The 16,323-nt window shown below is 37.5% G+C and overlaps 2 protein-coding genes across 3 annotated transcripts in view; one reads left to right on the top strand and one right to left on the bottom strand.

Moving 5' to 3' along the window:
• Positions 1–14,377, top strand: part of PIGF (phosphatidylinositol glycan anchor biosynthesis class F) — a 21,767-nt gene extending 7,390 nt beyond the window's left edge. The window contains exons 4-5 of one of the 2 annotated variants that reach the window (XM_009286321.2): positions 2,727–2,835; positions 14,005–14,377. In XM_009286321.2, the coding sequence (XP_009284596.1) occupies positions 2,727–2,835; positions 14,005–14,118 (223 nt within the window). In that variant the 3' untranslated portion in view covers positions 14,119–14,377. Of the gene's footprint in view, positions 1–2,726; positions 2,836–3,589; positions 5,781–14,004 lie in introns of those variants that run through there. The other variant, XM_009286322.2, reaches the window with a different exon arrangement.
• RHOQ (ras homolog family member Q) overlaps positions 14,347–16,323 on the bottom strand; it is a gene marked incomplete at its 5' end in the record, with an annotated part of 4,415 nt that continues 2,438 nt past the window's right edge. The window contains 2 exons of the mRNA XM_009286334.2: positions 14,347–14,715; positions 15,454–15,549. Coding sequence (XP_009284609.1) covers positions 14,560–14,715; positions 15,454–15,549 — 252 coding nt within the window. The remainder of the gene's footprint in view (positions 14,716–15,453; positions 15,550–16,323) is intronic.

Genomic DNA, 16,323 nt, shown 5'->3' with positions numbered 1-16,323 from the left:
GGTGAGACTGACTGGCCTGTAGTTCCCCAGGTCTTCCTTTTTTCCCTTTTGAAAAATGGGGGTTATGTTTCCCCTTTTCCAGTCAGTGGGAGCTTCACCAGACTGCTGTAAGCAGATAGAGGGAAATACAAGCTACAGAAAGGGTTATCAGCACTAACAGAAGCAGGTGACTATTCTTTAAATGGTTTTTCAGTAATTGTTGGCTGAAATAGCCTCCTGCACAAAAGCCTTTAAGAAATCAGCTTTCAATTGCTGATTTTTATTGCTCCTTTTAGAGACTGTTTATTTCAAATCACTAGTCTGAGTAATTGTGTTGAAATTTCTGGTATAATAGCAATTATAAGATGTCACCTGGGTAGGAAATAGATTTTATTTGGAGCTTGCCAAAAAGTAGTATAAAACCATAACTTTAGGGCTCCTCCCAGTTCTCATTTCACCTATCTTATCACTTGTTGGTGAACTGCGTACTCTTACAGACTTGGAAATGTCCTTTGTAACGGTAGGCATCATCAAATACTAAGTGCTGCTTAGTATTTCAGTCCTGCCGTAGCCCAAAATTCCAGATCTTGTCTCTCCAGGAGCTGTCTTAGTAAATTCTTTCATGTTGGCTAACCTCTTAATTCAAACATTATTTAAAACAGCACTTAATATATTGTATTATTTAAAGGGGTTAAATAATTACTTTAGGCTTTAAAAGGCCTTTGTGCCACTAGTGATCATTTATTATCTTAAATATTGCTAGCTTTGCCTGCAGAATGATCTTAGTTGTAGTTTATTCATACTTAACAAATAAAGAAACCTATAAAACTCCAAGTTTATAAATGGTGCTGTAGTTGTTAGCCTCATTAAAATGAGGGATTTATGTGATGGGTTAATGGGTTAAAGAATACCTGCAAAAAGATAGGTGGCATTCCACGAAGAAAAGAGAATAATGAAAGCATTGTTCATTTGGGATAATGCTGGAGGACAAGTCAGGTTGCATTTGAGTAGCCAGTGTTCATGCTGCAGAGTGGTTGAATTAGCAGCTCAAATGGTTGCCAAACTACCAGTGGTTGTTCTTCACTTAGGCACTGTGCCTTGCTAATTCTGTTGTTTTGCTTTTGGACTCAAGCTGATATCTCCATATGGTGCAGCAGTATGTGTGTAGATTTACCAGATAAGATGTCTTGTGGGGTATAAATGTACCTCAGTCAGTCCTCGGTATATTCTGCTGGCTCTTTCACTGCTTTAAGGCTGTAGTGAATGTTCTCTTCCCTGTGCTGCCTAACAGCTCTCTGCTCAGTTATTCAGCTTCTGAAAATAATTTACAAGAATTTTCTGTGTGCAGACTCCTAAACAATTTTATAGTTAAATCAGGACCTTTCCCTTTAAAAAAAAATCTCAAGCTGGTAGGATTGTGAATTGAAATGCAGTGTTGTAAGTTAAGGGGATGGGGTTATTGTAGAAGAAACAGTTCTGCTCAAAATGTCAATGTTGCACCATAAATATTATAATCTGTATGACCTTTATTTTGCAAACAATGAAACATGTTTGTTTTACACTTGTGAGCCGTTTGGTCAATAGCAAATGCAGCAGTGAGTTAGGTGTACTCAGAAGTAAAATCAGAAAGTTAGACTCTTCAAAACAAGGTGTAGGGTTAAAGCTTTCATGTCATGCAACCTAAACAGCACATGTGAAGTTCAGAGTTTACTATCCATCTAGTCTACTAGCCATAAAAATGCACATCTTTTTTCTTCTGTTAGCTAAAGCTACGTTTGTGTTTATAATCTGAGATGTAGCAAACGTAAGATTCAGGTCTCTTACCTTACTGATTTGGAGCAGGGATTTCAACACGGTTCTCCTGTCTCAGAACTGTGCCCTACTGTGTTCTGAACTTCTGCTGTTCTTGTTTCTTAATTGGTACCAAGTACTCAAATGTTCATGGCTTGAGAAAAGCAAAGCAACCACTTGGTAGACTGATGATGGACAGTAAGTGCTTATCTATTAAACAGAAACCCAACTTTTCCAAAACTTTTGAAGTCAGTAGTGGTAGAAGGCTATAAACTGAGGACTGAAGTCATTAACATCTCTTATTATACGGTACGATATGTGCCATGATTGGCAATGCAAGAGTTCTTTAGCGTGCAATAAATTTATCCTGCGGCCAGTGTACTTGAACTTGGATGCAATGTTGCTGAAGGGCTGCAACCTGCAGGTTACATTTATTTGCAATGTTTCTTTTCAGTTGATGGAAATTTGCTTGGAATATTCATATAATGGACTTCTATTTCAAATTTCAAATTGTCATAGTCATCAAATAATAATAACATGTCTACACCAAGAGTACTTGTGACTGTGCTTGCACTTTTCTGTACAATCCCATGCTACCCTTTCATGTTTGCTTCTCCCTGCAATGCACACAGTATCATTGTGATATTTTCATTTGCTCAGTCAAGCAGTGTTTCAAGCTCAAAAGGAGTATTTCCAGGTAAAATAAATTAGCTTTTGCAGTAAACATCTCAAGGGGAAAAAAATCTCCTGAATGTGTGGTATAGAAAGATTGTAATTATAGCTAAAATATGCAACTTACATTTTACATATAGTTTGTATCTTTTAGGAGAAACCTGCATGCTATTTATCAAATATATGGATTTTTGTATCTGTTTGTAGTCTCAAAAATCTTGGGAGAAATTCTGACATGGTAACTTCTGCTGCTGTTGAAATCTTGTAACATGCTCTTTTTACAGAGCTATGTCCATCTGGGAAAGCAGTCTACAGATTACTACCACGTGCAGTATACTTGGAGCTTGGTTTGGAGCATTTCCTATTCCTCTTGATTGGGATCGGCCTTGGCAGGTTAGTATGTACACCTTTATCATAAATATAGAAATACTCATTTTCTGGATATGCACACTACACAAAATTGCTCTGAAACTGTACAGGTATATTGGACTTACTCATAAGCTGTTCCTACAGGGTTATGCCAAACATTTAAAAAGTCATCGGAAGCATCTGTGCTTACAGTGTAAGGAAGTAAACTGCAAAATTTTTACCTCCATTTTTAATAGGTTCTTTGTTATAGATTTATGAGTGTCTGTCACATGCAAATTTTATCATGAAATAGAGCTGTAAGTATGTTGATAAGAAGCAGCTAGACAAGCAGGAGGAGAAATGTGAAATGATGAAGATGGCTCCAAGTTTGTCTGCATTCAGTCTGGTAGCTTTTATTGTTTATGGGTAGGGAAGGAAAGATGCTTTCGTAGTGTTTTAGTTCCCCTCTATCTTCCATAAAAGCACTTAACAGAATGCATTTTAAATGGATTTAGATTGATTTGTGGCAATGGTGTGGCCAAAGCACTGTACTAAAAACTTACCTTCTGATTTCAAAGGCAGGCAAGCATTAGCTTTGTAGTTGCACGATAAAAAAAACGTGAAGCTGGCATTGCAGAGTCTGTCTTTATAAATTCAAATGTCTGCTATTTTCTTAATATTTTTGTTGGCATGGAGAAATTATTCCATTAAACATAACTGAAGTCTGCAATTGCCATAAAATGATGACATGAGTAACACTTTTTCCTAAATGTCCTCAGTGGATGTTTTCTTTCCTCAGGTTACCAAGCTCATATACTCCCAGCTGAGTAGTATCTACGCAGATGGTTTCAAAGGTTTTGTTCAGAAATCAGTATAACAGGCAACACACTTTTCTCTCTGATATTGTAGAGACTTCATGGCTTACAGCTGCAATGGAAATTTGTCTTCCATACGTTGCTAACAGCCTGCTTTTATGCCACCAGCCTTCCTTTACAACAGTGTAATGAGATACTAAAATTTCTACTTAAAAAATAATAGAGGAGTAGGTTAATAATTTAAGTTAAAAAAAAAAAAAAGGTTTTCTTCCCTAAAAACACTTGGTTTTACTCTTGTAAGATGTTTCACCATCAATCTGACATAGGTATGTGTTGGCACTAGTTAATTGTTGATGGATGTGAACGTAACCCAAAAATCAAGGGATTCCTTGAAATGCAATCTCATATCTTCTTGTGAAGTCTTATTCATTTTCCTGTTCCAATGAGAGGCAAGCACTTTTTTCTTGCTCAGCTAGGATTTTAAAATGGCATGTCATATCTAGCAGGTTTTATTTTATTCTCAAAATCTCAGACTTTGCTAATATGCTGTGTATAAAAATTTCACCTTTTATGCACCAATGATATAAGGAAAACTTAAATTATTGTCAGTAGGCTCTGATTAACAAAACAAAGACACTAATAAATTAAGAAAGATACTTTAAGCACAGTTAATTTTTCACTTTATTTGTCTATTCCCCCATCTTCCCATAGTAGGAGACAAAGTTTGGTAATGGTCTGGCAGCTTTTTCTGTTTGAAAACTCTTCCAAGTCAATAAAAGCCAAACATGACTGACGAACGTTAAGCTCTATAATCTATACTTAGACATCTAAAAAGATATTATCTGACTCTTTAGAACAGCAAAGCCATCTGCAGAAACCTCAGATACCATAACTTGTCACTAGCTGTTTCTGGGCATGAATTCTCCCCAGAGAATTTGGGCAGCAGCAGAAACTGTATGTCTGCATTTCCCTTTTCCTTCACCATCTCCACCCTCATTTCTGACATACTCCTGATACCAACGTTGGCAGGGGAGATTTTTCTGACTATCAGTTCCTGCATCAAAGCAATTTTCCTGTGCCTAGATCCAGAGCATTTGCTGCTGGGTTCTTTCCCTTAAATTCCCCTCATTTTTCCCCATCCCCACTTCTCCGCCTTTTACCTTGCAGGGTTTAAAATGGTGGGGTGGGGGAAGAAATCTTGCTTTCCATTTTGCATCTGAACTGCTTGATCATTACTTTAATCATCATGTGAGCAATTCAAGAGCAGCCATAGAGAAATTTGCTTATCAGTCCTGCAGGCTGCCACTTCAACGGTCTTAGAAAACCGCAGTTTTAAGTGCTATTTTTTTAAGATCTGCTGTATAAGGGAAAATGAAAGAAGTTCTTGTTAAAATGTAATGTATTTTTTTTAAAGTCAAATTATCTCAGCAAAGCAACACAGTGAAGCACCAAAATGGTAACAAATCTTCAAGGCCGAAATTAACCCCTTTAAAGTAGCTTGTTAGAGATCCTGTTCACAACTCTCAAGTTTTCAATCACCTATTGATAATGTAGTATTTTTGTGAAGGTGATCTCTTACATATTGGTCACCAAGGCACAGAAGAAGGGGGGGGGCAGGACCCAAAGTGTCCTGGCCAGGCATTTTCAATAGTTGCCCAGGAAACACTGCTTCCCGGTTCAGCCAAGCTGAGATATATATGAATCAGGTTCTCTGGAAACACTGAACTTAATGCAACAGTTGACCTGAGTCTTTTGTCTTTCTATCCCCACTGAGTAGTATGGATTCAACAACACAGGTATTGAGTTGCATGTAGTAGCTCTGCGTTGCTGTCTCAGAAATCTTCAGAGCCAAGAGACATTTCCGTTGTTGTTCAGAAGTTCACTGGGCACTAGCAACCCCTTTTTGCAAGAGTATTCCTTTTGCTACCTGATGTCAGGTGATTACAGAAACTCATAGTAGATTCTTTCACTGTAGCAATGGGAGAGGAGAGGTCCTTTCTGTGTTGTCTTCAGCCTAATGCAAAGGAAAGAAGAATGGCCCTCATAAAGGATTCTGCTGTTGTTGCAGATCTGCTTTGTTTGGAAAGAAAATCTTTAGTGCAGACTGCCTATCTCCTGAGTGACTGATTGAACATAAAAATACCTGTACGTAATGCAGTTGCAGGAAGAGGTTCTTTATTTAAAAAAAAAAAAAAAAAAAATCCCCCCAAAAGACATGGACTGTCAGTGTTTTGTATAGAACCTAATCCAGCTGGTATGCTTATGGGAACACCTACAAATTAAGTCCCAAGCAAGGTCTGAAAAAAATCATGTAGATCTTAATGTAGGCTTAAAACTAATCAGAGCCCAGTTGAAACCAAATTACTTCTAGGCATCTGCATGAATAAAGTATTAAGCTGTCATGCTTTTTTGACATCAGCTGCTTCTCGTATTAGCCTAAAAGCAGAGAGCTTGAGGATTACAATTTTGGATTTACCCTTCTCAGATCCAAAAAGGGACTCAAATGGAATAGCTTAGTCTTTGGACTCAAGACCAGCTTTTGAGATAAGAACAGGTTTCATTAGTGATTGTTTTTGTTTTTGTATTTTAGACTTTTTGTTGTGAACAAATTTATTGTTTTTTAAATCTGTAGTGGAAATGGTTCTGCTCTAGAACAGAAAACGTGGTTTAAATATTATATGGGCAAGACTAAAGTGGTATAATCATTTTAGAGAGCAGTGTTAAGGCCTTTAAGCCTGCTTGTTGCAAAATCTGGTTCTGATGTTTCTATTGGTTATGGTTAGTGTTTGTGGTGTAACAACGTGTTATGGAAACACAGCTGCATTTGTACCTTTAGCTTCAGACAGTTCATTATTTAAGGAGTGTTGTAGACAAGGCGAAATTGGTACTACAAGAATTGGATGGGTCAACAATAGTTGAGAAATATCACATGATAAAGCAAACCAAAGGGTTGCTGCTGCTGCCCTTGTGCTCCATTTATAGCCCTGAAATGTCAAAAGTTGGCAAAAACATCTGACATCCAGCAGGTGCAGAAATGCACTATGAATTTGGAATGAAAAATGCTATTGCTATTGATCTAGCTCTGTTAGAACAATCTAATATAACTTGAGGTTCACACAAAAAGTTAAGCACTGTGTCTTGAATTGGTGTATTTTTCCACTTGATCAGGATTTAGCACTTTATCAAATCTAGTGTCTACACTCTAAACTGTAGGCAATTTCAGAGTGTCTACAGTCTACTTTTAAATTGACTGTAATCCAGTTCAGAGAGTGGAGTATGTAAAGCCACTCCTGTGAAGTCAGTTTTGTTCATTAGAAATGGCTTCAAATGAAAATGGCCTGTAGTCACTCACCTGAAGCAAAGAAGAGGTTGAAGGAAAGAGTACTGAGGATGCTGGAATTCCAGTAGAGTATTGAATAAAGCTGCCTGCACTTTTCTGTAAGGCACGTGTTGTCTGAATTGCCACAGTGATACATATGGCAGTTCTTCTGGTGTCATTTTGTTGCTGCTTTGTGGCCTTAAAAGAAAAAGCAACTGAGGGCAACATTAGGTTCACTTTTTGCTAATCTATTTCCCAGTCCTTAGCTGTCTGTATTGGGACTAGCATCTTTTCCTGCAATCTTAATAGAAGAACTGAAAAATTACATGGTAGTCATCCCTTTACATCATGGTTGAGATACATTAGTAGAAGCTGAGAAGTTTGTAGTACCGTTACCTATATCTTACCTGATCAGAAAATCAAATGTCAATACGTCTTGTGTATCTTTCACTAGAATTTGTTTTTACTTCAAAGTACTTCAGACTTCTGTGGAGTAAACTTGGTATGAAATTCATCATCAAAATGATGATTTGGCTAAAACCAAAATGCTACTTCATCCTGAGTTATTAAAAAAACAAGGAAAACATACTGGTTCTTTATACATACCTCTTGTGACACGCAACAAAACCGAGATAAATACAGATGTCTCAGAAAATCTTCACTTTATTTTCCATGTTCATGTTTGAAAAATATTGCATACAGGGGATATTCAGATTAGTGGGCCTGTCTACATTTAAAAATAATAATGTAAAATGCATTTTTTAGCATACAACAACTTTTACGCTAAGTAAATACTACTTAATAGGAACAGAATATTGTTTTGGAAATAAAATGACATTAATTATCTGAATAATGTTTCAGAATGGAAATGAAAAATGTATAAAGCATTTCTGTTAGAAGTATAAAATATATTGCTGAAGGTCAGATGGTATCCTGATGATTCATTGTTTTTCATTATTCTGTTGTTGTTCTTAAAGTAACTTTTTAACATAATTTGGCCATGACTATTGCCCCTCTGCTAGTTTTCAGAAAAATTTATTTTGTAATTATGCATAACAGTTGGTCAGGGAGGCCTACTCGCTCTGTGGTTGTTCCTGGTTATAGGTCTGCAGAATTAAGCCTATCTCAGACAAAGGTAAAGATAGTTGCCTTACAGGAATGCACGTAGTCCCTACAGTAGTTACATTTCTGTATTTTAAAAAACAAACAAACAACAAAAACAAAACAAAAAAAAACCCACAAAAAAACCCCCAAACTTTTCAAGACTTACTGTGCAAGGCATGTTTCAGTTTATTGTAAGTGTCAGACTGGTAAGATAATTTTGCCAATGTTTGGAGATTACTATCTAATTCTTAAACAATTTCAAAAATAGTTTGCAACGCTTAATTATGATCATTTAAATAAGGCTATTCTAGACAATGTTCAAAAGGTTTAAAGAGTTGTACCTCCATCTCTAGTTGCTTCTAGCCCTCTGATGCACAGTGGGTATGTAAGGGTTACCGTTAGTTAGGACAGTTCTAGCAAAGAAATAGAAAATAACTTCCTTTGTTACAGTTGCTCAGTTTTTTCAGATTGTCTATTTTAAGTTGATGGTGTACTTTTAATAACCACATGTGATTCGGATCCTGGCTTCATGTGTCATCTGAGAAGTGGCACCTTAAAGCACACCCACCACTGAAACAGAACGGGATCATTTAGGTGTTACTAGACACATTGTGACACATCCTTTCTCTGCTCAGCCTGAGGTAATTTAATTGCAGAACAAGATGGTATAATTAAAACCTTATCAGTACACTTTATATGTGGTGGAACTAGTATTCCAGACACCCCATTCATCATTGACAACAACTGAATTTGGGAAATTGTGAAGTTCCTGGGTTTATTGCATGTTTTGGTAACAGACTTTTAAAACATGTTCCTGGGTTTACTGTGTGCATGCCCACTCATCCATCTGTTTTTTTGTAGCATAATTTTGATCTGTAGTACCTGTTACTAATGATAAAAAGTGACTTTGAAACAATATTCTGCCTACAGTGTTTTCATATCATTAGGTAAAAGTGAAATTGATGTATTCCCACTTTATACTGGATACCACAAACATAATAGATAGGGCTGATAGAACTCAAATGAGTTGATTGACTGCCATGTAATTTAGCCAATATGACTGTAAATATTAGCCTAGATACCTCTCAGACATTTGTAACCTGAAAAATAATCTGGAGAATCTTGGGTACAGTTCTTGGTGGTTACTCGAGTAAGATGAAATAGGACTACAAACTTTCACACTGCTTTGTTATTCTTAACACAGCTCAGAGAGTTTCCTTCTCATGTTTGCTTTTGGATCTACTACCTACTGTGTAACTTCTGTTGTAAAAGAAGTTGCTTTATGTGAGTAGAAGGGATAATATCCAGTGTTTGAGGTTTTTTAAACAGAGGTAGAAGCTTGTTCCACTTTAGTGTGGTTATCACTGTTTATTTAATGATATGTTTTCTTAATGTAAACCTTAATGGTGAGATCCAAGGCAGTTATGCTTGCTATAACTTTAGAACACAAATCCACAAAAACAACTTCTAGTTACAAATGCCAGCCTGAAAAAATCTTCACGCTTTCTTCTCCTCGGCATGTGCTTGTCAACACACACATTCTGTACAATGTGATAAGACACTTTTAGTTAACACGTGCATGCAACCAAAATAGATTAAAGGCGTACTGAAATTTTTAAGACAGTACAGACTAAACAATCAGGAATTTAAGGCATGTTAGAAACAGGGAGGGAAAGTAATTGTGCTCACTTACTCAGTTTTAAAATGAAACAAAAATTGTTACATAGCTTTCTAATTGACAGTCAGAAATGGTTCTTTTGAAATAATAAGCATACAAAAAAATCGAGTTTAGGAATATAAGAAAAGCACTCATCTAAAGAATGGGACCAGTTTACTAAAAAAAAAAAGTAAGTACAGTAGGTTGCCCTACTGTATTTGCATTTGTATAATTAAAGTTCCAGCAGTCAGCTGCTTACTTTATAGTATCTTTAAAAACTTTATTAGGGTGTTGCTGCTCTGGCCTGTAAGAATCTGGCCTTTACGTCCTTATCAATGTCTATGTAATTCCTGTTGTATGGGATGCAAGTTACAGACTTGTAATAGATGACAAAACTGTCATGCAGTCGGAATTCTGGTTTAACTAGCTACATGCATAGTACAGCAGAGCTAGATACCTTGCTGGGATCCTGCAACATGCTCTGCTTTCCTTGCAATATGCTAAGCATTCTCACATCAGTTCATAGGTGTTCTAAAGAGTGCTGAGGAAACTAGCTCATTTGTGTCCTGAAAGGCTGGCAATTCCTATTTTGAGTCCTTATTCTTAAAATGAGTTCTAATATATACTAGAAACCTTGCAGTTCTGCAGTGTCTATTTAGCTAGCCTAAAGAAATCTCTGTTAGGTCCTATCACTGCTGCCAGATGAAAAGAAGAGGCAAAATGAAAATTTAAACAAATAGCAGAAGTCAGGATTGTTTTGCGTTAACCACTGGCTCATGCTCTGTCCCTTAAAATGCAATTTTTGTGCTTGTTAAGCATGTAGGTGGAGATTTGTTTTTGCCAAGCTGCTGTTAGGATTCCTAGTAATCATATACAGGTTGTTAAAATTGCCCTTTTCTGCATGCACTTGATATGTAAACTGACTCTTCTATTAGTCTGTGAGGATGGTAGCTGATGCTTACCAGCTGCTGGGACAGACAAGGCATTTCATGACAGTCTCCTGAAGAATGTTCTGTCCTGTCTCCTGCGCTCCCCACACTTTTCTCTCCAGATCAACCTTCTTTCCCCTCAAAAAAAGTGCAGTTAGGCAATGCTGCCTAACACCTTATTCCCCTGCTGCTGACCCAGCCTAGACATGACATCAGTATTGGGGTAGGATACGTCAGCTTCCTCACGGCAGAAAGGAGCATAAAGTAGGAGAAACTGAGCTGAATAGTTCTCAGGGGATGAGAGGGGCGTATTGCAAGTTGCATACTTTAAACAAGAGGAATGGAATCTCTTAAAACAGGCAGACGGACATTAGCTGCTTAGATTTTTATCACTTAGAGGCAGTTCATACCAAGTCAGGGAAGCTAAACCAAGTTTAAGAGATAATATGAAAGACAGGGCAAAAGCAGACCGATCAAGCAAGTCAAATTCATTTAAAAAGGTCCAGCGGAAAGTGATTGGGTCTCAGAAAAACAGGACCAGCAGCTAATGCAAAATAAAGCAACCCACTTTCATAGATGGAGAAGCAGCATATGCAAGGGCTGTTATTTTAATGCTGCTGATGTGCTTAAGAGCTACATCTTAATGTCTCTCTGATAACTTGCTGTTTTAGATATACCCATGGGTGCATCTGGCTATATGTAGCCTAAAGGCCAGCAGTCATGAATAAAAGGTGTAGAACTAGTATCATTGCCTGTTTGTTAGGGGTTTTTTGCCCCGCCTTGAGGGTTAGAGAAAATAGCGTAAGGACAGCAATACTCTTAAGTCTGGGCTTTTAACTCCTATGCTTAGGGAGTTTTCAAAAGGCCAATCAAACTGCCTTCAGAACTACTTTGGGCCATCTGACCAGCACAATAAGAATGAGTACCTGGCCTAGTACCCTTCTGTTCTATGGCACTAGAAAGGATGAGGTGGTGTTTCTTTTCTGTCTCATTCATAGACAGTGAGATGGAGTGTTTTATGGTTTCTTCCCTTTGCCCCCTATCTTTGCCAGCTGCCATTGGTGAGAGTTGGATTTCAGAGACTCATGTTAAGTGAGACAGCCTGAAACTTCTGTAAGGTAACACTGATTTTTAAAAAGCAGAGCAAAAATTGAATGTTTTGGAAGACAGACAGAGGCACAATTAATATTAAAAGTTACATGACTATTGAAAAACCATGTTCCAAGTTGCAGTTCAGTCAGGTAAAAGAAGCTACAACAATAATCAGAGATCCTTTTAATCGTACCAACAATCGCCCACCATACACAAAATACCAAAAGATACAGGGTCAATGGGTCACCAGGGACACTGACTCTCTAGTTAAGGGACTGTGAAAAATTCAGAGTCCAACATCTAGCTATACTTCTGAAAAGCAAATAGGCAACTACAGGTTCACCTAATGTAGGTAAAATTTAATGAAGGATCATTGATCACTCAGAAAACTTGATGTAGAAAGACCACTGAGTTATGAAGCCTCTGTCCGTAGTTTTGTGGATATTAGAATGGTATTTGACTTCATCAGTGGATAAGAAAGTATGATTCCTGTTCCAACTGAACGTTACTGAGTGAGCAGCTGGGGTTTCAGGGACTTTTTTATTGTTTTGTCCTTTAGACATGTGTAATATGCAAAATGCTAGAAATGACTTAATTACATTTCACTTAGAAGTTGAAAAGATCCACCTGAAGCCTAAGTTTAGCCAAGGCCACAAACTCATGTGAGTTTTAAATATACATAATATCTTACCATGCCAAAGCATCTCAAGGTTTTTTATAGAACATCTACAATACCACTGTTAAATCAATGAAAACAAGCAAGTCTTTGGTTTGAGAGGCAAGAGCCAAAATATTCAGCAACAAAAACAAGTAGCAGAGACAGAATGTCCAGAAACAGAAGAATGAAACAAGGTCAATAAAGAGTACCTAAGGCACCTTGTTTATAGTCATCTTTGCTACACTCCTTAAGACCTCCAAATAATATATGAAACTGCAAATGCTAAGGAATGTGAAGATGAAACAGCAGAGGACAAAATACGTTACTCTTACTCCTAGTTAAAATTCCCATGATCAAAGGATGTGAATTAATATATTTTTCCAAGTGATAATGAAGTTAAGAGAAGAATCAGAGCTAGGAAAATGAATGAAAGGAGGAACCAGTACCATTAAGAGTAAGTTCATTTGATATTCATGAATTGCAAGTCAAAATGAAGTAGAAAAGCAGGCTGAATACCGAGATGTGGATATTTTCTTTAATGTCTAGTGCATTTCTCAGTCTCAAGTACTATAGAAGGTGGAAGTATCCCCCTTACTTTAAAAATTAAAAAAATAGGAGAGTGCAGTCTGTACTTGCCTTCAGGAACATGCACTGTACAGCAGGAAGTGCAAAATTGTCCTTGCAAAAAAAAATATGCAAAGGAGAATTTTGAAGAGGGATGGGAATTCAGTTTATTCTACAATAAATATTTTTAGTCACAAACTTAGTTGAGACTTTCATCAAATGCAGTATGTAGCTGACTGGTAATATAAGCTACATCTGAGGACGGATTGGTTAAGTTTTGTTTTGGCCACTCCTCCCTGCAAATCAATACCAATTTGAAAAAAAAAAAAGGGCTGGGGGGAGAATCCATTACTTCTTTGCCTCAGTACTAGATGGTTTGTGAAAGTGAGTCAGCTGTATTGAGTCAGTTCCTTGTTCTTATACTAGGAAATAGAGCCTATAATTAAAGCTCTCTTTAACATAACTGGCTTACTACATGTTTGCTGAACTGGGTGCAAGATGTTCTGTCAGTTTCCAAATTTATGTTCCCTCCCTACTGCTAGCCAGAGGGAAATTCATCTCTCTGCCTAATTTTCAAGACAAAAAAAAAAGAAAGAAAACCCCTCTGTCCATCTCAGTCTCTGGCCTTATTTGAGTATTAGTTCCTTTATACACACCTCTAAAAGTTTCAGAATGCCATGAGAGACTGGAAGGAGAAATTGCCAAGAAATCTGTAGGTTTCCAAACGTGTGCAGCAGAACAGGAAGTTAGGTTAGCTGAACACTTCAGGGGATATAAATACTTGTAAGTTGTTTTTTTCACATAGTTTTGGGAATATCGAACTGAAGTCTGCAATAGCCAGAAGCCTGGTTACATTTTAATGCACGTTAATTAAAAACTGTACAACAGCATTTAGTGTTCATGAAGATGATTGTTACACTTTTGGCATTTTTAGGAAAGCACATCAAGCTTTAAAGTAGAGTAAGACTGTACTTTCTTTCAGTACCTAGATTACACTGAGAATTTGTGCTCACGAAGTACAAAAAACCACAAACGTTTTCCTCATTGTCTGCTTTTACCTTGTGTTCTCCCCTTAGGTATGGCCCATTTCCTGTTCCCTCGGAGCTACCTTTGGCTATGTGGCTGGTCTGATTATTGCACCTCTGTGGATACACTGGAACCGGAAGCAGCTTACATACAAAAGCAGATAACTGGAGCAAAGAGAGACAAGGTATTTCTTTGTGCAGATTCCATACAGACTGTGCAAAAGTTGGGTTTTTTAAGAGAGAGGGAGAAATGTATAGTCAAAGCAGAAGACTACCCAAATTCATTTAGAGTATTTCAGGCCAAGCATCTCCACTCAATAAAATCGCACAGATGCCGTTTCAGCATGGTGCAGTTTTTGCTTCCTCTAGACTATGTAACCCTGAGAGATTGTACCTTCTAGTCTGAATAAAATATTTGTAACAGATGTGGTGGCTTCTTATTACAAGTTCGTTGAGTTTGATTTTATTCCTCTGGATTTCACTGGTTGTAGAAGGCAGAATCGTAGTTTTAGCTTTCAAACCTGTAACAAGTTCACTGTGTACTTAATGCATTGTATTTAAATTCAGTAGAATTTCACAGTAAGCCTGGCCATTGTCAAATGTATCTCACGTGATCAAACAGCAGTTTATGCATCTTGAGCCTATTCTCTTCTTCACTGTGTGTTTCTTTGGAGTTAGAATAGCTATAATAGCTTCATCAAAAACGGTCTTCAGTCCTTTCTGTGTTAAAGCTGAACACTCCACATAGCAGTAGGCTCCTATCTGTCAAGAAAATAAGTTAATTCAATAGCAATATATTTCAGCTGTTCAGTTCTATCTGTGCACTTCTGCTTTTTTTTTTTTTCTATAGTGACATCACAAGGTTTGGCTGTGATCTAGAATAGTTACCTGCATGTGTATCCCCCTGTAGGAGAAAAGAAGATTTGTCTTTTAGCCAAAGATCTGGAATGTATTTAAGTTGGTTTGGTTTATAAAGGAAGCATATTAAATAAGCTCTTTGGATTGGCAGTGGGGTCCTAAGGTTTTTTTGATAATTAAACAGCAAAAAAGAATTACAGAATTACATGACCAATTTATGTTTCAAAAATAAGACTATAAATAAGCGTCCTGATAAGCATTATCCACACAGTGTGTTAAAATGGTAGTATAGCGTTCTCAAATAATTTCTTAAAGATGCTTCCAACATTTTGCTTGAGCAGGGGAGGTCCCTTCCAACCTCATACTCTGTGATTTTAATTCTCTCTAACTAATGCTTATGTAGTTTTTATGAGTGTCTACACAGAAAGAACTATTACTAACAGGGAAGTGCTATTACACAGGTCTGCTTGTTAGCTGTATTCAACAATGTAAGTAAATATTGTTAACTGGTAACCAGTCGTAAGGTTTCATATGTTGACTGGTAAAAGAAATGGGCAAACTGGTAAAGGAAGAAAAAGTCAATTGGAAATAGGGTTTTCTGCTTCTTTGCTACTTGGTTTCATTTAGGAGTATCCAGTTTACCTCTTTCGCTAACTTCTGTCCTTGCTCCACAGATACAGGCTTCTCTTTCATATCATTCAGTCTTGCCAGAGTTTTTGGGTCATCACGAAGATCAATCTAGCAAGAAAGATTGCAGTCATGTTGGAATACTTTTTGTAAACAAAAGTAAGCAGGCTATATGATATCCTCTTTTTAAAGCAGAATTATTTATTTAATGGACTGTTATGTGTATAAAAATGGAGTCATGTCATGATTCAGATCGTGGACCCTTCCTGATCCAAAAGCCCTGGAAATTTAAGCTGTTAACTACTACCTTTAATCCAGAAGGAGCAAAACGTTTATTCTGTAATTCAGCTCTTCAGTTAGATGTGATCATCTTGGAATACCAGAATGTATATCCAGCAGTGGCAGAAAGATTAACCCAAACATAATACCAACATGTGGGTCACTTTGTAATTGAAGCCCAGTCCACTGCCCACAAGAAGCAAGAGGAAATTCACAGAATCATAGAATGGGTTGGGTTGGAAGGGACCTTAAAGATCATCTAGTTCCAATCCCCCTGCCATGGCCAGGGACTCCTTCCACTAGGTCCAGGTTGCTCAAAGCCCCATCCAACCTGGCCTTGAACACTTCCAGGGATGGGGCATCCACAGCTTCTCTAGGCAACCTGTTCCAGTGCCTCACCACCCTCATAGTGAAGAATTTCTTCCTTAATCTAAATCTACCCTCTTTCAGTTTAAAGCCATCACCCCTTGTCCTATCACTACATGCCCTTGTAAAAAGTCCCTCTACAGCTTTCTTGTAGGCCCCCTTCAGGTATTGGAAGGCTGCTATAAGGTCTCGCCGGAGCCTTCTCTTCTCCAGGCTGAACAACCCCAACTCTCTCAGCCT

Source organism: Aptenodytes forsteri, unplaced genomic scaffold (genome assembly GCF_000699145.1).
Source record: "Aptenodytes forsteri isolate BGI_AS27 unplaced genomic scaffold, ASM69914v1 Scaffold584, whole genome shotgun sequence".
NCBI lineage: Eukaryota > Metazoa > Chordata > Aves > Sphenisciformes > Spheniscidae > Aptenodytes > Aptenodytes forsteri.
Note: the sequence above shows the minus strand (reverse complement) of the source record. Positions and strands in the feature narration are given on the sequence as shown.